We start from the raw sequence: 20,613 nt of genomic DNA, 5'->3' as shown, positions 1-20,613 counted from the left end.
ACTCCCAGCGAATTCTGACGAGGAGTGGACGTGGTCTCTCCTCACCCCTCGGGTTTAACCAGAAGCATGGACTCCCTCGGGCCCACCTCCTGGACCTACGGCTGCAGGAAGTCTGTCCATCGGGGCCCGCGCGTGGCCGTAAAAGCAGCTCCTCGCTGGTCTGGGCTCCCTGAGAGGGTGGGCGGGACCGCAGACCCTTCCCCGCGGGAGCACGGTGGGTGTCCTGCCCAGCCCCAGCCCTTGGGGCTGCTCCTGACCTTGGCCCCAGCGGACTGCGGCCAGGCCCGAGCTGCCACGCCGCCCGCCGTGTCCTGGCCTGGCGTTATTCCCCGGGGTCTCTTTCTGGACCTGGAGGATGGCGGTCCAGCCTGGCCCTCCCTGAGCTTCTCGGGCCGGGCCAGGGGCCTGGGGGCCCGGTTCAGTCTCTCTTCCCTGCTCTGTCCTTCGCTGCATCTATAGGGGGGCCCCAGAGGCCCCGTCCCCGTCCCGGTGGACCTCGGGGTCCCAGGGCCATGTGTGCAGGGGGGGCGCTGAGGGCGCGGGGGGCGGCCCGGCTCCCTGGCCCAGGCTGGCCTCTTTGCAGTGGATGCGCGCCCGCTGGACGTCGGACCCCTGCTACGCCTTCTTCGGGGTGGACGGCACCGAGTGCTCCTTCCTCATCTACCTCAGCGAGGTCGAGTGGTTCTGCCCCCCGCTGCCCTGGAGGAACCGGACGGCCCCCCACACGGCCCCCAAGCCCCTCCCCAAGGCCCAGGTAGGCTGGGAGTGAGTGGGCCCTGAGGGCGCGGTGGGCGGGTCATCTGGCCTCTCCAGGCTGGATACCCTGTGCCCCTGGCGAAACGAGGTGGCCAGCCCTGCCCGGTGGGCGGGCAGGTCCCAGCTCACCCTGCTGGACGGGAAGCCGGCCTGACAGTGCCCGCCCCACCTTCTGGGGGTGCCGCACACCTGGACCCACTTGGGGGGTGGCTGGGGCCCTGAGGCTCCCCCTTAATGGACCTCCTTGAGGGCCTCCTGTGTGCCAGGTACTTTGCACCTGAACCCCCCGGGGCCCTTATGTGATCGACTTTAGCAGATGACGGACTGGAGGTCCAGAGAGTTGAGCTAGTTCAGGGCACGGTCATGTGGCTCCACTGGAAGGCGGCCTGGCCTCCCTGGCCTTCCGGCCCTGCCCTGGCCACTACCCTCCTGCCTCCTGGCAGCACCTGGGTCCCTGGGGACTGTGACAGCCGAGCAGCTCCTGAGGGCTCCAGACAGGCCCTCGTGGCTGGTGTGTGTGTGGGGGAGGGACCCCCACTGTGGGGCCACTGGGCCTCTTAGAAAGGGCGGGAGAAGCTAGAGCCGGCCCAGCCTCGCAGGAGGTGCCAGCCCCGTCCCCAGGGCAGCAGGGGGTGGCGATGGCGCGGCTGTGGGTCTGAGAGTGAGAGCCAAGGACGGGGCTCCCCTCCAGGCAGTTTTCCGGAGCAACCTGTCTCACCTCCTGGACCTGATGGGCAGTGGGAAGGAGTCTCTAATCTTCATGAAGAAACGGACCCGGCGGCTCGCAGCCCAGTGGGCACTGGCCGCCCAGCGCCTGGCGCGGAAGCTGGGGGGCACCCAGAGGGACCAGAAGCAGGTACCTGACCTCTGTCCTGTTCAGGGAGCGGAGCTCAGACGTGTAGGAAGTGAGCACAGGGCCCCAGGGCCCCACGGGGACCCCGGGTGTGCCCTCAAAAGAGTTTTGTAGAATTTATTTGAATTTGAGCCGGAAGCGGGAGGGGAGGCAAAGTCAGGTTAGAGGCACATGGTGGCCTGGGGCCTTTTCAGGTTTGGGAAAGCCAAGCTCCTACCCCTTAAAGGCCCTTCATCTGTAGACATCTGGTTCTTGTTGGGCGGAATGTCATTGCCTTCGTCTGGAAGGATGTAGCCTGTTTGGGGAGGGTTCATTGGTCCATCCATCCATCCATCATCCGTCCATCCATACATCCATCCATACATACATCCATCTGTCATCCATGCATCTATCCATCCACCATCCATCATCCATCCATCCATCCATCCATCCATCCATCCATCCATCCATCTGTCATCCATGCATCTATCCAGCCACCATCCATCATCCATCCATCCATTACCCATCCATCCATCCATGCATCCATCCATCCATCACCCATCCATCCATTCATCCATGCATCCATCCATCCACCATCCATCATTCATCATCCACCCATCATCTATCCATCCATCCATGCATCCATGCATCCATCTATCCATCCATCATCCATCCATCCATTCATCCATCTATCCACCCATCCACCCATCATCCATCCAGTAAATACTTACCTGACTCTCCCATCATCCTGTCTGTTTCTTTCAGAGTCCCTATCATTTCATGAAATTCTCTCTTGTCTGTGTTCACTGTTGTCTCCTCTTCCATCTGGAACGTAAGCGCCGTGAGGGCAGGCTGTGACTGTCTTGTTCACCTGTAGCCCCAGTGCCCAGCACGGTCACTCTGCCTCTTGGCTCCCCCACCCCGTGCCCAGGCCCAGCTTGGAGACAGTGTCTGCTGCTGGCCGGGTCTCCCTGGGTGGCAGGGCTGTCTCTCCTCCGTGCTGACCCTCTGTGTCCCCCCAGATCCTCGTCCACATCGGCTTCCTGACGGAGGAGTCTGGGGACGTGTTCAGCCCGAGGGTGCTGAAGGGCGGGCCCCTGGGGGAGATGGTGCAGTGGGCGGACATCCTGGCCGCTCTCTACGTCCTGGGCCATGGCCTGCGGGTCACGGTGTCCCTGAAGGAGCTGCAGAGGTGAGTGCCGGGAGGGGAACCCGTCCCCCGGAACCCTGCTCTGTGCTCAGTCTGCCACCCCCTCCTCCTCCCCCCGGGGCACCCGGTCACGTGTGGGATGCGCCACGGAAGCGTGTTCACACGGTGCTGCTCACACGGTTGAATTTTCCGGTGACTCCTCCATCTCTGGGCCGCCCGGTGCCCGGTGTTGGTGCCCAGGGGCTGACAAACACTGGCCTGTGGGATGGAGCCGTGTGGTGGAAGCGGGGTCCCCTCTGCCTGCTGGTCTTGGGGAGACTCGCAGTGTCTCTTCCGGAACCGGGCTCCTTCCTGGGCCTGTCTGGGGGCTGGAGGCCAGGAAGGCCTGGAGGGTGTGAGCTGGGCTGGCGACGCCCACCCCTTCCCCAGTCCTGCCTTTCCAGGTCCCTGCGATGCTGAGGGAGGCGGGAGACGGGTGGTTAGAGGGGTGGGGCGGTGTGTGCCCTGAGGCACCTGTAAGTGAGGGTGGTGACGGGGACTGACCAGCTGCATCCCAGGTTCTGGGGCACAGAGTGCCGCCTGGAAATAGCACCTCCGCCCCATCTGGCCGAACAAACAAACGTCACCTTAGCTGGAAGGAGCTGGCAGGGAGCTGTCCCCAGGGCCGGTGCTGACCCTCAGACCAGCCACCCCGTGCTGGGAGAGGGAGCCAGCACGCCGCTCCCTCTGGCTTCTGCCTGCCCTGATGGCATTTTGTTGCCAAACCAAGCTGTTCACACCATGCATGCCACTTCAGAGCCAGGCGTGCCCACTCGCCGCCCACCAGCGCGCCGTCAGCACTGGAGCGGAGCTGCAGGGCAGCAAATGCCTGCCAAGCTCCCTCGGGAAAGGCCTGCGGGGAGGCATCTCCCTGCCCTCGGCGCTCCTGCAGGGAGTCAGATGGGGCGAGCGTGAGGGGAGGAGGGAGAAGAGGGACCGGTGTGTGGGCAGCCCAAGAAGTCGTGGGCAACTTGTGGATGGCACAGCCAGCGGCTCTGGGTAGCCACGGGCCAGAGCATGAAGATGGGGGAGCCCCTGAGAGCGAGGCCCTGCTGAAAAGTCCCACGATCTGAAATACCCCCCTGCTGCCATTTCTTTCTCTATACACGTGCACCCACATGCCCACACGTGTGCAGATGCATGCACGACACTGTGCACACCCACATACACACTCATGCATGTGCTCACATGTATGTGTATGTATATGCTGTGCATACCCTGTGCTTGTACACACAGGCACACCCATGCACACTTTTACATGCATCTACACACCTCCACACACATGCAACCCCCCATGCATGACATGCACCACACTGTGTGCACCCCCACAGGCACCCCATCAGGCACCCCCCACAGAAGATCCCTATCTTCCCACCGTCCCATCACTTCCTGCCCGGCTTTTGTGGGTCGGAAATTCCCAGAAGCTGGGGCTGTAGGGAGAGGCCCTCCCACCTCCGAGGCGCAGTCTGTGAGGCGGGCAGGCGCAGCGCAGGGCCCGGCGGCTCCGCCCTCGCTCGTGGGTGTAGGTGCAAACGCACGCCCTAACGCACGCCCTGGCTCAGACAGGGCAGGGTGCGTAAACAGCTCAGCGCCCTCGGGAAACGGCCTCAGGACGGTGTTTTTGGAGTCTGTTATCAGACATCATTTTAAAGCAACTAAAGTAATAAAAAGAAAGGACGTTAGACAGTTATGTGCACAGAACTCACAGCAGGGGTGCAGCAGAGCCGCGTGGAAAAACACGACGTTTGGGTCCCCCTCCTGGTGCCTCTGATTTCATGGGTCCAGGGTGGGACCCACGTATCAAGTTTCACAGCTCGCAGGTGACCTCATGAGCGATGAGGGTTGAGATGTGGGAAAGTCCAGGCTGTGGCTTCTCTAAGCAACCCCCTGCCCCCGTACACAGTCCGTGGGGGGATAGCTGTGGGGTTGGGACACTGTAACAGGTGGGAACTAGCCCCACGGCTTATTCAAAGAGCTGTCCTCTGTCCCCAGGGCAGGGCCTGAGGGACAGGACCGGGGCCTGGCGCGGGGGCTCAGGGTCCTAGAAGATGTGTAGAAAGAGTGCCGATCCCTCCCCAGCCCACATTTGCACACCCAAAGGCATCCCGATCCCCGGGGTTGCAGGGGTGGAGCCCAGCGGAGGGGGCAGGCCCAGGAGGCACCCTCGGAGGTGGCCCGGATAGCGGGGGCATCAGGGGACATGTGCTTTGGGCCATGCCCTTTCTGGGTTGTACGTTTTTCCTGTGACAGGTGTAGGCCGGGCTGTGAGCTCCTCCAGCTCATTCCTAGCCGGGACCACCCTCGCAATACAGGGCAGCCCTTTCCCCGCGGGGACTCCGGAGCAGTCTCGGAGGGCTGGCTGGAGCCGAGGACTCCAGACAGCAGCATTTACTGTCTCCGTCTGGAGGGGAGTCCGAGACGAGGGTGTCAGCTCAGCGCCAAGGTGTTGGCAGGGAGGGTTCCTTCCCAGGCTGTGCGGGGTCTGTCCAGGCCCCTCCCCCTGCTTCCGCGGTCCTTGGCGTTCACTGGTTTGTAGAAGCGTCACCGAGATCCCTGCCTTCATCCTCACATGGCCTTCTCCCTGTGCCTGTGTCTGTCTCCAAATTTCCTCTTTAAAAAAAAAAAAGGTTTTTTTAAAAAAATTGATTTCAGAGAGAGGAAGGGAAAGGGAGAGAGAGGTAGAAATGTTGATGAGAGAGAAACATCTATCAGCTGTCTTCTGCACGCTCGCTACTGGGGATCGAACCCGCGCATGTGCCCTGCCCGGGAATCGATCTGGTGACCTCCTGGTGCCACGGTTGACGCTCAACCACGGAGCCACGCAGGCCGGGCAGATTTCTGTTTCTTATAAGGATGCCGGCCATGGTGGACGAGGGCGCCCCCCTGGTGACCGCATGTCAACCTGGTGACCTCTGTAAAGACCTGCCTCCACATGAGGTCACATTCTGGGGTGCTGGGGGTTAGGGCTCCAACATATGGATTTGGGGGGGGGGGGACACAATGCAACCCATAGCAAGATGGTGGCCGTTGGAGCGGAAAGGCGTCTGGGACAGAGATAGCGTGGACTACGTGCATGGCGTTGCCGCGGGTTCTGCGGGAGGAGGAGGGGTTCCCGCAGCCTTGCCTCCCGGCCTCGGGGGAGCGTCACCGAGTTCATTTGAAAATAGGTCAGCGGGATGGGAGGTGATGTGAGTGCTGAGAGCTGCGGCTCGGCGTCTGCGACAGAGGCGTCTCCCGGGGCTGGGAAGAGGCCTGTGCGGGGACGGCGGGACGGACGCTGCGGGACATTTGCTGCCCTTTGTTCCCAGATGTTCACAGCAGACGTCTGGCCACTGCCGAGCGGGGGACGGGCCGCTTCCTCCCGCTTCCTCCGCTCCCGCGCTGCTGTGTTAATTAACCGGCTCACCGCAGGGACGTCGGGGCAGTACAGAGCCCGCCCTGGCTTTGCTGCTGCGGGAGGTTTCCGGGGCGAGAGCGGTGACGTCAGACCGCCCCTCCCGGGAGCCGCCTGCTCTCGGTGGGGATGAGGGGAGAAGCCAGAGCCCCTGTGGGCTGCACCCCAAGTTATCCTCATGAATGCCTGGTTCCACAGTGGGCATTTTTTAAAAAAAAACATTTTTATTGATTTCAGAGAGGAGAGAGATGGAAACATTAATGATGAGAATCATTGATCGGCTGCTTCCTCCTACATGCCCCCGACTGGGGATCGAGCCCGCAACCCGGGCACGTGCCCTGACCGGGAATGGAACTGTGACCTCCTGGTTCATGGGTTGATGCTCAACCACTGAGCCACGCCGGTCGGGCCACAGCGGGCATTTTAAAGTTAAGCTTTCCCTTTCCCGCCTGCCCAAATTTGGCTCTGCTCATCAATTTTATTTGCATAATTTCAAGCATCATTAATGGGACATGGCATGAGGAAAAATTACCAGGCTCTTCCTGCACCCATGAGTGAGCTTGGGTTGAGTGGGGAATTAGCCGACTCAACTGGCAAATGACGGGAGTGGAGAGCAGGATGTCTATAGGGGGGGGGGGGGGGCGGGACGGAGCGGAAACTGGGCTGTCAAGCTCGCGGCCCCATGGGAAGTCGGCGTCCTGGCCTTTTTGTTGTTCCATGTTCGCCCAAGGGAAGTCCCGGCGAGGGTCCCCAGAGAATGACGAAGGCAGGGACCCCATCCCGCCCAGCCCGGCTTGACTGAGCCGCCTCCGGCTCAACTCTCGGAAGAGCCGGCCGGGGCCAGGCCCGGGGTTTGAACCCACTCAGATGTGGCCGTGACCGGCTCGCCAGGCCGGAACCAGGCTGCACGAGCCAGCCCAGAGCAGCCGCCGGGCGACAGGGCGGCCATCCTCTGAGGTGGGAGAAGAGGAGCGCATGGGGAAGACCTTGAACTTGGGTGCTGAACGGGTTGGATTGGAGGTGCCCACGTGGAGGCAGCCGGGTGACGGGTCCAGGACTCAGAATGGAATCCCAGTGTCGGTGGAACTGCCGAGGGCCAGGAGGAACCTAAAGAAACAGCCGGGTTTCAAGGCCTCGTTGGTCCCACCCCCTCCCCAAATAGCTCATCTGATGCCCAGTGACCGTCCGGCGGCGCTTGGGGAGAGGCCGTGGCCTGCTGTCGTCACGGGCCGTGGGAGAGAGCCGGGCAGTGCCCTTGTGCTCGGGGGCCCGGGCAGGGCAGAGGGTCGGCAGTGGGCTCCCGAAATGAGACGGATCGGGGAGCCTCGGTGTGTTAGCACCTGGAGCCCAGGATCCCAGATCACTCTGTAAGAGTTCTTTTTAACGAGGCCCTTCCCACAGAGGAGAGGGGGGCGGACTCGCTTGTTCCAGAATTGGAGCGCTTCCTGGAGAGGTTATTTCCAGCCCCGGACCAAAGCACAGGGAGAAATAAAACGAGGGTTTTTAGCCTGGAGAGGCCCGTGGGGACCCGCCCAGGCACCGCGTGTGGGCAAGGAGGCGGACACGGGACATTCGGGTCCGCGCTGGCCCTCGGGCCCAGGCATGCTTTCCATGGGTCCCCAAAGGGGCTCCCGGGGGTTCTCATGCCGCCTTCCAGCGAGGCGTCTGGACCACAAAACGGGGGGGAGGCGGGCAGCTGTGCCCACGTCCTTCGGGCTCCAGTGAGACGACCCCACGGCTCTGGCGCCAGAGGCAGCTCCGTCCCAGATGAAAATGCTCACGTGAAGGAGCTGGCAGCCGGGGTGCCCTGCGGGCAGGGCCGGGCACCTCCGGGCCCAGGTGCCAGTCGGCAGCGCAGAATTATGGGGCAGACGGGGTGGGGGTGCGGGGCGCTTCAGCCCCAAACCCTGCGGCTGCCTGTGGCTCCTGGGGACGGTTGAGGGGCCGCCCTGGCGGACAGGCCTGCGGGGAGCACGCGTGTGGGGTGAGCAAAGGCGCCCCTGCCTCCGGGCCGGCTCCCGGGCCGGACCTCGGGCCCACCTGCCCCTCGTGGGAGTGGCCTGTGCCGGCGCCCAGCTCCCTCCCTGAGCCAGCGCCTCCTCCAGCGCCCTCCCTGCCCCTGTCTACCCTGGGCTGTGGGAACGGGGGCGCAGGAGGGGGGGGGTCCAGGTACTGCAGACCCAGGGCCGGATGGGAAGGTGGGTTTCTGCGGCCTGGGGGTCCCCTGGGGCTCAGACTCTGACGGGCTCTTCTCTCAGTAACTTAGGGGTGCCGCCGGGCCGGGGGAACTGCCCGCTCACCGTGCCCCTGCCCTTCGACCTCATCTACACCGACTACCACGGCCTGCAGCAGATGAAGCAGCACATGGGGCTGTCCTTCAGGAAGTACCGGTGAGGGCGGGTGGTGACCCGCACGGCACCCCCCAGCCCTGGAGAGCGCCTGGACCAGGTCTCCCTGTGCCTGTCCTCCCCTTCCCCCTCCCTCCTCCAAGGAGCCCTGCCCCCCCTTCAGCTGACCCGAGTGACAAGGAACCAGGGCTCGTGGCCCCGTGGCCCTCTGCCGCGTGGCGGGCTGCGGGAGGGGCAGAGAGGAAGTGCGGGGAGGGGGAGGGTGGGGGACAGTGCTCTGTGGCTGGGCCCTCTGTGGGGGGGCCCTCAGCACCCCCCGCCCCGGGGGGGGGAAGGCCGGTGCCATCGCTCGGTCTTGCAGACGGTGGGGCTCGGGTTTAACGCAGCGCAGGAGCCGCTCTGCATGACGTCTGCTCCGGCCTCGGGGACGGTCCCACGTGGTTTCATTAGGGAAACGTGACAGGCAGTGTTCCTGCTTTTATTATTAATGTGCCCGCCGCGCACCCGCTCCCCCCACCTTCTCCGGGCGGCGTGCCGACCTCAGCAGCCCGTGGCCCGTCCTGGGTCCCGCGGGCTCCTGGGCAGAGGGCTGTGGACTCGAACTCCCTGGAAAGTGCAGATTGTACAGGGGACCCCTGGGACCGCGTGGGGGACCCCGCCCCAGGCAGGGCCTCCCCTCCTAGGCGCCCTCAGGGCAGCCTAACAGCTGGCAGTGTGAGTTAGTGGTCCCACAGCCCCGAGATCCTTGGGCGGTTGTCATCCCGCTCGGGGGGATGATGGGATATTCCGTCCTTCCCCGGTGCTGGGGGCACATCCCCGAGAGGTCGGGGTGCCCGCCTGTGGTCACACCGCTGAGTCCGAGCCCATGCTCTCACCGCACATGGTACCACCCTCGGCTGGGCACCCCCGGCCCAGGGAGATGCTGAGGTGGCTGATTCTGGTTCCCCATCCCCGGGGGCAGGTGCCGGATCCGGGTCATCGACACCTTCGGGACGGAACCCGCGTACAACCACGAGGAGTACGCCACGCTGCACGGCTACCGGACCAACTGGGGCTACTGGAACCTCAACCCCAAGCAGTTCATGACCATGTTCCGTGAGTGTCCCGGCCGCGGGCGGGCGGGGCGATGGGGCCCCGTGGTTCCTGAGGTGGCATCCCAGGAGGCGGCTCCTCCTTCCCCCACATGCCAGGCCTCGGCCTCCTCCGGGAAAGCCTGGCCAGAAAGGCTGCCCCTGCTGGGGGCTGGGGCGCGGGGCGTGGGCAGGGAGCAGCCTGGGTTTGGGGACCCGCAGCGCCTGGCCTCGTCCTCCGGGGCCTTCCAGAGAGAGAGGCCACAAGGGCCTGGGTGAAGGGGCGGGGCAGCCAGGCTTTCCGGACGCAGTGACATGGACGTGGAAAGGCTGGGCAGGTTCTGGAATGCAAGGGCTCCGCCACCGGGCGTGACGGGCAGCGAGGCTGTGGCAGCGGCGGGGCCGTGGGTGGGAGCCCTCAGGTTGGGAGTCAGGCCACCCAGGCGAGGAGAGCTGAGCGGAGCTGTTTTTAATGAGTCGGAGACACAGACGCCCTGACGGCCCTCTTCAGTGCAGCCCGCGGGAAGGATTAACCTTTCCTTGACAGTCAGGGCCGTCCTCTGCCTGCCTGGGGGTGCGGGACTGGCCCTGCCCCTCCCCGCTGAGGGAAGGGGTGTTACTCCTGGCTGGGAGCTACTGGCTGTCACTGGCTCAGTGTCTGCCTCCAGCAGCGTCTCCCGGGTCTGATGTGCGGCTCGTGGAGGGCTCTGGGTCAGAGAGCCGGGCAGCGCCCTCGCCAGGACTGGTCTCCATTAAGAGCAAGCCGGGTTCTGAGCTGGGCCCCGAGGAACTTGCTAGAAGGAAAGCAGCTGGTCTTGATTTCTCTTGTCCAAAGGCGTCTCTTCCGCGTGCTGGGGGCCTTCCGGGGTGCCCTCCGGGTCCAGGCCGTGTTGTTAGAGGCAGGCGAGGTTTCTGGGTACATAGGCAATGGCTTGGTTGGATCCCACGAGGTTGGAAGGCGGGAGCGTTCCTTGGGGCCCAGATGAGGAAACTGAGGCCCGGAGCGGTGGAGCGTCCCAGCTGCGGTCACACAGACGCCTCCCCCCGGGCATTGCCAGGCTGCGGGGGGCTCATGGGAGAGAAGAGGGACTGTCCCACCAGGTCACCTGGGCAGGTTGGGCTCCCAGCATAGTGAGTGACGGGGTGGGGCGGGTCCCAAGGAGCAGATTTTGGAGGGAGAGGAAGTGGCGGAAACAGTGAAGGTGGCAGCCGAGAGCCCTAGGCAGTTCCTCCCTCAGAAGGGGAGCAGTGAGCAATGAGGCTGTAAGGGGGGGAGGGGCGCAGGAGGCCCTGGGTCAGAGGGGAGGGGCCTTTCAGCAGAGGTTCCTCGTTCACATTGGCTCCTGTAATCCCGGTTCCCTGTAGGCTCTTGAGCTAGGAAATGTCCTGGAGAAAGGGTTTTTGATTTTTTTAATTTAAAAAAATTTTTAAGTGATTTTAAAAATGGAGTTCAGAGAGAGGAAGGGAGAGGGAAAGAGAGATAGGAACATGAGTGATGAGAGAGAATCATTGATCAGCTGCCTCCTACACGCCCCCCACTGGGAATCGAGCCCACAACCCTGGCATGTGACCGGAACGGAACCATGGCCTCCTGGTTCATAGGTCGGTGCTCAACCACTGAGCCACACCGGCCGGGCGAGAAAAGGTTTTATGAGGCACATTAATTATTCTGGCTGACTTCCGATGACCCAAGGAGCAAAGGCAGATGAGGGGGAAGCAGGAGATGGGGTAAGAGGCTTCGTAATAATCCACACGGAGCCCTAGCCAGTTTGGCTCAGTGGATAGAGCGTCAGCCTGCGGACTGAAAGGTCCCAGGTTTGAGTCTGGTCAAGGGCATGTACCTTGGTTTCGGGCACATCCCCAGTGGGAGGTGTGCAGGAAGCAGCTGATCGATGTTTCTAACTCTCTAGCCCTCTCCCTTCCTCTCTGTAAAAAATCAATAAAATATATTTTTAAAAAATAATCCACACGGACAAAATAAGGACTTGTCCTGGGGTGGAGCCCTCTGGATGTGGAGGTCCAAACCTGGCAAACTCCTACTCATCCTCCAAAACCCCATGTTAAATGTTTCCTCTTTGCCATCACTTCCAGTGATCCCCTCGTCTCCTGTTCCAGGAAGAATGTTTTTATAACTCTTAAATACACCTCATTCAGTTAAAGCATATATTGAATTATGTGAGAGTTATTTGCAAGTACATTTACTCTCGCTGATAGATTATGAATCACTAAAAAAGGAGCCACTGGCTAATTTATCTTTATTTCCCTAAAGCCTCCTGAGGTCCTCAGAAAATGTTAATTGGTTGAATAAATTAAAGAGAGAAAAAACAAAACCCGGAGAGGCTTGCCGGCTTTAATGGCACACCACGTGCAGGAAGCCAGGCACAAGGAGCCCTCCTTCCCCATCGGGCCGGTCAGTTCCCTGTGAGCTCCGCCCTCCCCACACCCCCCACCCCGTACTCCTCCCCCGCCTGCCCCTTGCCCTGGCCTCACCCCTGCCTCATCCCCCGCCCCCCAGCTCCATGCTTAATCGTCCTGTTATTTTAATTGGTTGCAGTACTTCCTGTCCCCTGCCCACTTGGTTTGCCCATTGTGTCCTAAACCTGCCCCTCCTGGGGGAGGGGGCGGAATGAGGATTGAATAGGGAGGAGATGGCCACCAGGGAGAGGCCTGGGTGGCAGCCCGGCTGGAGCCAGAGGGGAGGGAGGGAGGGTGGGACTGGGCAGGCAATGGGGCCACCCTCCTGGGGCCACCCTCCTGGGGCCACCTTCCTGGGGCCGGGGCAGAGCCTCCTGAGAATCACAGAAATGACTCCAGGCCCCGCCTCCTGGTGGCTGACCTCCCGGGAGGAGCTGTGCTGTCCTGTAGCCAGCACACGCCCCACCTGACAGTGGTCGGAGGGTCGGAGGGTCGGTCGGAGCGTCGGCCCCAGGGTCCGTGGCTTTCTGGGCTCTTCGACAGCAAGCCATCCCTGCTCTCAGATGCACCAGATACTCATTACGCCCCTTTGTGGGGCGGGGGGTGAGGTTAGAGACACAACATTCCATCTGCACGTTTGATGGAAGTGTACCCCGTTCCCGAAACGCCAGCGTGTGACAGACGTGCATCTGAACCTACAACATGTCGCCTGCCCTGGGCTCTGGGCTCTGGGCTCGGGGACAGGGAAGTCAGAGCACGCTCCTCGCTCTAACAGACCTGACCACAGTGGGCGGGCCTCGGAGGGAGGGTCCCAGGCAGGCTCCTGGGAGAGGCCCTTGAGGCTGAGTAGCGTTTCTCACCCCAGAACAGGGAGGCGGGCACCCCAGGCAGAGGGACAGCAGGGCAGGGTGGCAGGTGTGACTGCGGGCAGGGTGGCAGGTGTGACAGCGGGCAGGGTGGCAGGTGTGACAGCGGGCAGGGTGGCAGGTGTGACAGCGGTCCGGGCAGGGCGGGTGACGGAGGTGCGGGAGGGATCCCCCGGGTCGCAGCTCTGCACGTGGAGAGGACTGGGAGGAGCCTAAGCTTCGGGCGGAGCGAACGGGAGGGCAGGGTCCTGGCTGCCCCGTCCTGAGCCTCAGTTTCCTCGTCTGGGAACCAGCAAGGGGCCTGGCGACCCCTCAGGGTTCCTCGCGCCCCAGGCTGGTGACCGTTTCTGGGAGAGGGAGAGGCCGGGGCCAGGGCACGGGTGGGTGCTCCCTCTCCCCCCAAGACCTCCCACCCCAGCCCCTCCCGTCCTGCCACGCGGCGGCCCTGGGAGACCTGGCGTGTCCTGGTGACGCCCCCCCGGCTGGGGTCTGGCTGCAGCTCACACCCCCGACAACTCCTTCATGGGCTTCGTGTCGGAGGAGCTGAACCAGACGGAGAAGCAGCGCATCAAGGCAGGCAAGGCCAGCAACATGGCCGTGGTGTACGGCAAGGAGGCCAGCATCTGGAAGGTGCGCCCGCCCGCCCCACCTGCCCCAGCACGCACGGAGGAGAGCGCCCCCCCCCCCCCCCCCGCTAGTGGGTCAGAAGAGAGGTCCCGACTGCCGTGGGGCATGCCCGGCTGGGCTGGCCCCTTGTCCCCCTCCCCGCCCCTGCTCTGCCCCAAACTCAGTGTCCTTGAGCGAGGCCGGTGACTCCACCCTCCACCCTCCACCCTCCCTGGGATGGGAAGGGGCTTAGGCGAGACTTGGGGGCTCTGTGGGACGGGGGGCCGTGGAGAAGGCGGGAGAGGACCAGGGATTGGAACCCCATTTTCAGGGCGGGGTCCCGGAGAAGTGCTGCCTGTGGGCAGGCTGCCTGCTCGCCGGGCACTGACCTGCTCTCTCCTCTTTTCTCTGCCCGCCCGGCCATGCGGCAGCTCCAGGTACGTGACTGTGCTGCGTGCTCCCTCCTCCTCCCGCCCCTCCTCCTGCTTACCACGTGGTCGTCTTATGGAAGGACCCTCACTCTGTAGTGGTTAGGGTTAGGTTCAGCGAACAGTGACTTAGATGATTGAGGGGCAGAGAGGAGAGGGGCTGTGCCCGGGGCCACACAGCTGGTTAGGGGCTGGCCGCTGGCCGCCCTAAGACTGGCCCACACCTCCCGGCTTCCAGACCACGGCGCTCTCCTGCTGGCCCCGCCTCCCGGGGTCGGGGCGGGGCGGGCTCCCACCTCCCCCTCATCCCCCAGGGGAAGGAGAAGGTCCTGAGCATCCTGAGCGAGCACATGGAGGTCCACGGCACAGTGTTCTACGAGAGCCAGCGGCCCCCCGAGGTCCCCGCCTTCGTCAAGAACCACGGGCTCTTGCCGCAGCCCGAGTTCCAGCAGCTGCTGCGCAAGGCGAAGGTGAGCCTGGCCGAGGGCACGGGAGGTGCCGCCATCCCCACGGCGCTCCCGGTGTGGACGGCCCGGCTGGCTCTGTGCTCACGGGTGTGCACACGTGTTGTTGGGGGAAGGGCGCCTTTGTGCAGCCAGCAACCTGGACAGCCGCCCGTGTCGATTCGGGAGTCAGCCCCGGGCGCACTCCTGGCAGGAGTTAGGTGCGGGGTTCGTGTTTGCGGGATGAACGGTCAGGGTCCTTTGAGGGCAGCTGAGGTGGGGTCTGACGCCTTTAGACTCCAGAGCCCACGGTTCCCCTCCCCTGCAGAGCCAGCCTGTTAGAGCAGCAATGCCACCGATGGCCTCCCTGCCTCCTCACTTCACAATGGGGCACCGAGGTCAGGGAGGGGAGGCATTTGCCGTGGCACCCAGCTAGGCTGGGCTGTCCTTTTTTATTTTTTAATTCAGAGAGGAAGGGAGAGGGAGAGAGAGAGAAACATCAATGATGAGAGAGAATCATTGATCGGCTGCCTCCTGCACGCCCCACGCTGGGGATCAAGCCCGTAACCTGGGCATGTGCCCTGACCAGGAATCGAACCGTGACCTCCTGGTTCATAGGTGGATGCTCAACCACTGAGCCACCCAGCTGGGCTGAGCTGTCTTTCCTCTGCCCCGCCTCCAACCCTCACCCCCATTGCCTCCTGTGAGCGAACGCCCCAACCCCAACCTCGCCCCTGCTTCCCGGGGTTGCGTGTGGTCCTGGCCTTCCCTGACCGCCACGCCACCTCGCTCTTCAGCTCTTCATAGGGTTCGGCTTCCCCTACGAGGGCCCCGCGCCCCTGGAGGCCATTGCCAACGGCTGTGTCTTCCTGCAGTCCCGCTTCAGCCCGCCCCACAGCTCCCTCAACCACGAGTTCTTCCGCGGCAAGCCCACCTCCAGGGAGGTGAGTGGGGGGACCCAGGCGCCAGAGCTGAGGGTCTGAGATGGGGACCCTGCAGGTCCTGGAAGAGGGAGGCCGAGGCGTGGAGCAAAGGGACGGCTGGGGCCGGTGGGCGGGGCGCTGGGACCGGTGGGCAGGGCGCTGGGGCCGGTGGGCGGGGCGCTGGGCCGGTGGGCGGGGACATCTGGGGCCGGTGGGCGGGGCGCTGGGCCGGTGGGCGGGGCGCTGGGGCCGGTGGGCGGGGCGCTGGGCCGGTGGGCGGGGCACCGCACACCCGCCTGCCCCTGCCCGCCAGGTGTTCTCGCAGCACCCGTACGCCGAGCGCTTCATCGGCAAGCCCCACGTGTGGACCGTGGACTACAACAACTCGGAGGAGTTTGAGGCCGCCATCAAGGCCATCATGAGGACCCAGGTGAGCCTCAGGCCCGTCAGACGGCAGCGCGTGCTGGGTCTCCACCAGGAAACCATGCCCTCCTGGGAGTTCTGACTCCCAGGCCGGGGTCAGCAGGTGTGACCGCGGATCCCCCTCACCAGCGCGTGTGAAGGTGAGGAGCACAGGTGAGGGAGACCTGAGGCCCCCAGCTCTGGGGGGGCCCTTCAGTCTCCTCTTGGCCTCAGTGGGTTTGCCTGTTGGCACCTGTCCGTCCAGGTGAGGCCATTCAAGGTGAGGGGACAGGAGGCTGTGCGGGCCCCTGCCTCCCGCCGCCTCCCCTCTCGCTGTCGCAGCCGATATTCCTGGCAGGACCGGCACCGGCCACACCGGTAATTACCCCGAGTGGGTGACGCTCCCAGGCTGTTGCCGCTCTGGCGGGAGGTTCGCAGCAGGTGGGACTCGGCTGGCGGGGCCTTTGCATCACCGTGTGGCACGGGTTTGCCGGGAGCAGGCAGAGCGTTTGGAGGGGAATCTCTTCTCTAAAAATCAGTGGGAAAAACATCCGTGGGAAGGAAGGGAGGGAGGGAGGAAGGAAGCGATGGAAACGATGACCCAGGCGCGGGGAGTCTGGGTGTCACAGAGGACAGTGGGCCTGGGCCTGGGCCTGGGCCAGGTGGGGTGGTGCTCGGGCGGCTTCCTGGAGGCGGTGTCGCCTGAGGGGAGGGTGGAGGGGCTGGGTTGGCTGTGGGAAGAGGCATCAGGGCCCACGACCGGATGGAGCGTTGACATGACTGAAAGGGGAGAAGCTCAGTGGGGCTGGGACCAGCGTGGGAGGGAGGTCCTGAGCCCCAGGGAGCCCCGGGGTACACGGAGGAGCAGGGGATCCGAGCAGAGGGGCCAGATCTCCGCTCCCAGTGCTGAGCATGGCCGGGCCCCGGGCACCAGGTCTCCTGCCCCATGTCTGCCTGTGTCCCCCAGGTAGAGCCCTACCTGCCCTATGAGTACACCTGCGAGGGGATGCTGGAGCGAATCCATGCCTACATCCAGCACCAGGTAGGGGCCTCTGCTCTCCCCCCGCCCCCCACCCCAAACCCCACCCGACCAGAGGAGGGCGCCGGGCCGGCACTGCCGGAGGAGGCCACCCTGTCCAGGGGCTGTGTCCGTTTGACTCCCTGTTGCTTCCCCAGTCCGTCCTTCTGTCCCCTTCCTTCCGGGCACAGCCGGTGGGGACGGGGGCCGAGGGGTGGGGTCAGTATTGCTGTCAGAGGCCAGGCCTGAGGCCCTGGGTGGGTTCCCTGACCTCGACCTCCGGGCCTCCCTCCCATCCTCCCTGGACACAGATCAGCGCCCCCGGGTGGGGCTGCTGCCGGGGGTAAATGAAATGACGCCGGAAAGCCACCCGGCATCAGCGAGCCCCGATGGTGATGCGAGTGAGATGATTGGGTTGCCACACCCACGTGTCAGCCGTGGCCCCCGTGGCCCACTGCCCTCTCACACTGCTCTCTCCTGGCAGGACTTCTGCGCAGCCCCAGGCCCCGCCCCACCGGGGGCTGGAGTCCCAAAGAGCCCCTTCGTCCTGGCCCCCAATGCCACCCACCTCGAGTGGGCCCGGAACGCCAGCCTGGCCCCCGGGGCCTGGCCCCCAGCGCACTCCCTCCGGGCCTGGCTGGCCGCCGCGGGCAGGGCCTGCACGGACGCCTGCCTGGACCGCGGGCTGGTCTGCGAGCCCTCCTTCTTCCCCTTCCTCAACAGCCAGGACGCCTTCCAGAAGTGAGTGAGCCGCGGCCCCTGCCGCCCAGCCAGGCTGTCCTGAACCCCGCCCAGCCTGCAGCAGTGGGGGAGGGGTGCCTTCAGTGGGTCAGGAAGGGACCGTCCAGGCCGGTGTCCATCAAAGCTTCACACTCCCTGCAAAGCCTCAGCCCCAAGCGCCAAGGGGAGCTCCCTGCCCAGTCCCTGCCCCCCCAGCATCTTCCCCAGGCTCTCCCTGATGGATCAGCCTGGCCCCCCCTCCTGCCCCCCCCCTCTCTGAGCAGTGGGAGAAGGTGCTGAGGGCCAGGGTCTGTCCTGGCACCTCCTAGAAAGTTCTTCCCCAGTTTGGGCTGGGTTGGGCCGGCCAGGGGGGGGGGGTGGGCAGGACCCGCTGGGCGTTCTGTGCCCGCTGAGTGCTGCCGCCCTGGTGCCCGCAGGCTGCAGGTGCCCTGTGACAGCACCGAGTGGGAGATGAACCACCTGTACCCGGCCTTCGCCCAGCCCGGCCGGGAGTGCCTCCTGCAGAAGGAGCCGCTGCTCTTCAGCTGCGCGGGCGCCAGCGCCAAGCACCGCCGGCTCTGCCCGTGCCGGGACTTCCGCCGGGGCCAGGTGGCCCTGTGCCGGGACTGCCTGTGAGGGCGCCCGCGGCCCTGCGCCGAGAAGCACCAGCAGATTCCGAGCTCCAGCGACCGCCCCCCCACCCCCAAGCTGGGCTTCCTCCCTCGGCCAGGGGTGGGCAGAGCAGGCGCGTGCCAGGCTGCAGGGAGGGCGGCTCCTCCCGGTGCCGGTGCCCACCCTGGGCAGGCTCCTCCTCCTCCTCCTCCCAGGGGCTCATGGCGGCAGCAAGGCCAACGGCTGTGGGGCTGCCAGAGGGGCCCCCTGGCCAGGAGCAGGGGCAGAGCCAGACCTGAAGGTGGAGAGAGGGTCCTGCCTCCCTGGGCCCAGGACGGGGCCTGCGCTGCACAGGGCGGGAGCAGGGGTCCGGGAGGGGGTCAGCCTTGTCCCTCTGGAGGAGTTTGGGGTGAGGCCAGAAAGGGCAGGGGGCTGGGGGAGGCCAGGCGGAAGGACCCAGTTCTTGCCTCTCCCCTTTCCCACATCCGCTCCCTGCTGCACGGCCCGCAGTTGGGGGCGAGGGGACCCCTCGGACGGCGGTGGAATTGTGTCCCCCTCCTGCTTGTTCCGCTCTCTTCACTCGGATTTCTCCAGAGCCCTCCTGGCATGGCTGCCATTCCAGACCACGGCTTTGCTCCCACAGCCTGCTTCCCCACCCACCCCCAGCCTCCGAGGACAGGTGCTGGTCGCTTCCCAGCATCCATTGCAGGCAAAGGCTCGGGCGGAGCTTCTGCCCCATCACATCCCGGGCCCGGGCCCAGGCCCCCAGGCCCCCACCCATCAGTGCTGTGTCTGTGTCCCTCCAGCTTCCAACCACCTCTGGATCAACTGTGCACCCCCGTGCAGCATGCCTGCCCCCCTCCCCCCCACACCCCTTCCTGCCCCCGCCCAGGCCCTCAGAAACACTGCCACCCCATCCTGTTTATAACCCCCTCCCACCTGGGCGACCCAGCCGCCCTCCTGGGCTGCCCCGCCCCCCGGCCATGGAGGCAGCCCCGGGCCCTGAGAGGCGGAGGAGGCAGGCGGCCTCTGGGCTGCAGCAGGTGCCTCCCACCCGGACCCTCCCCGGCCCCGCCGTCCTGCAGCCGCAGACACTCAAGTCACCAAGGACCTGACCTTCGGGGGAAAGCAATAGAGACTCTCTTTTCTCTCTTTTTTAAAGATTTATTTCTGGAAATAATAAATATTTTATTGGGATGTGAGGTGCAGAGGAGGAGCCTGCTGTTTCTCATCTTTTCTGGGGGAGCAAGGGGCTGGGAACGCCCAGGGGAGCCGTGGGGGCGGGCGTCTGGGGCCCCGGGGCCCTGCCCCAGTCGTAGAGGCTGGGGCTCTGCGTCAGGCTGCCCGGGGGAAGGGCCTGCAGGTGCCAGGCCCACAGGCCCTGCCGCTGCCCTGCGGCCACTCCAGGGACCCGCTAGGCCTCTGCTGTGGAGTGTGAGGTCCGAGAACACAAGGGCACTCACTATTCACGGGGCACCGGCTGTGCTGCGGACCCGGCTGGAACTGTCCCTTTGCATGTCCGCTGTCCTGGGGGCGGGTCCTGGCACCCCGCTGGCAGTGGAGACGCCTGAGGCGCAGAGTTTAAGGAACTTGCCCAAGGCCACAGCTGGGAAGCAGGGAGCGGGGATTTGCTATGAACGGGGGATCGGGTCCACGTTGCCGTGCCGATCGCATGAACCGAGAGAGGCAGCCGGCGTGGCGCCCTGGCCACAGGACGCGCTCAGGGTTTTACGTGCTCTGTGTCTGAGGCCCCCAGCCAGCGGCTTGCTTCTAGCCGGGGCTCTCGCTGGGGGAAGCCAGCCCCCGAGGACAGGGGCCCTGTCTGGGGGTAGTTCTGATGGTCACACCTGGGGGCGGGGAAGTAGCTGCTAGCATCTCTCGGGAAGAGGCCAGGGATGCTGGTCGGCACCCCCTGGTGCACAGGACGGTCCCACCGGCTCGGTCCCTGCCAGCACTGTCCCCCCCAGCTGGGTTCCCCCGCCCCAGCTCGGTCCCCGCCAGCACGGATGACCCTGCCCAGTGTCCGCAGCGTCGAGGTGGATGGAGAAACCCTGTTCTGGGCCCTGGTCTCAGGTCTGGGAAGTGCCGGGCACGTGGTTCTGAGCTTGTTAAGCACAGGTTGCTGGACCCCGGGTTCTAGTTCAGCGGTTCTGGGCGGAGCCTGGGAACTTGAGTCTTTAATAGGATGCTGCTTCTGCGGCCCAGGGCCCACGCAAGCCACGCGGAAGGCCACGTGGGTACCGGCAGGCATTTCAAGTGTTTCTTTTTTTTTTTTAAATATATTTTTATTGATTTTTTACAGAGAGGAAGAGAGAGGGATAGAGAGTTAGAAACATCGATGATAGAGAAACATCGATCAGCTGCCTCTTGCACAACCCCCACTGGGGATGTGCCCGCAACCAAGGTACATGCCCTTGACCGGAATCGAACCTGGGACCTTTTAGTCCGCAGGCCGACGCTCTATCCACTGAGCCAAACTGGTTTCGGTGTCAAGTGTTTCTAATTGGTTCCTTTGTCGTTCCCTGCTGACGGCACGTGGAGCATCCCACAAGCTCACTCGCGTCTGCCTGCCTTCCTTGTGAGGTGTCTGC

The 20,613-nt window shown here is 64.4% G+C and overlaps 1 protein-coding gene across 1 annotated transcript in view; it reads left to right on the top strand.

The window, feature by feature from the left end:
- Positions 1-19,219, top strand: part of MGAT5B (alpha-1,6-mannosylglycoprotein 6-beta-N-acetylglucosaminyltransferase B) — a 35,218-nt gene extending 15,999 nt beyond the window's left edge. The window contains exons 6-17 of the mRNA XM_079797089.1: positions 584-754; positions 1,448-1,612; positions 2,611-2,780; positions 8,430-8,561; positions 9,481-9,614; positions 13,370-13,500; positions 14,219-14,374; positions 15,145-15,291; positions 15,584-15,700; positions 16,640-16,714; positions 17,175-17,431; positions 17,848-19,219. Coding sequence (XP_079653215.1) covers positions 584-754; positions 1,448-1,612; positions 2,611-2,780; positions 8,430-8,561; positions 9,481-9,614; positions 13,370-13,500; positions 14,219-14,374; positions 15,145-15,291; positions 15,584-15,700; positions 16,640-16,714; positions 17,175-17,431; positions 17,848-18,046 — 1,854 coding nt within the window. The 3' untranslated portion in view covers positions 18,047-19,219. The remainder of the gene's footprint in view (positions 1-583; positions 755-1,447; positions 1,613-2,610; positions 2,781-8,429; positions 8,562-9,480; positions 9,615-13,369; positions 13,501-14,218; positions 14,375-15,144; positions 15,292-15,583; positions 15,701-16,639; positions 16,715-17,174; positions 17,432-17,847) is intronic.
- Positions 19,220-20,613: the final 1,394 nt, after the last annotated feature.

The sequence above is a fragment of the Cnephaeus nilssonii genome (genome assembly GCF_951640355.1).
Source record: "Cnephaeus nilssonii genome assembly, chromosome: 19".
In the NCBI taxonomy this organism is placed as follows: domain Eukaryota; kingdom Metazoa; phylum Chordata; class Mammalia; order Chiroptera; family Vespertilionidae; genus Cnephaeus; species Cnephaeus nilssonii.
Note: the sequence above shows the minus strand (reverse complement) of the source record. Positions and strands in the feature narration are given on the sequence as shown.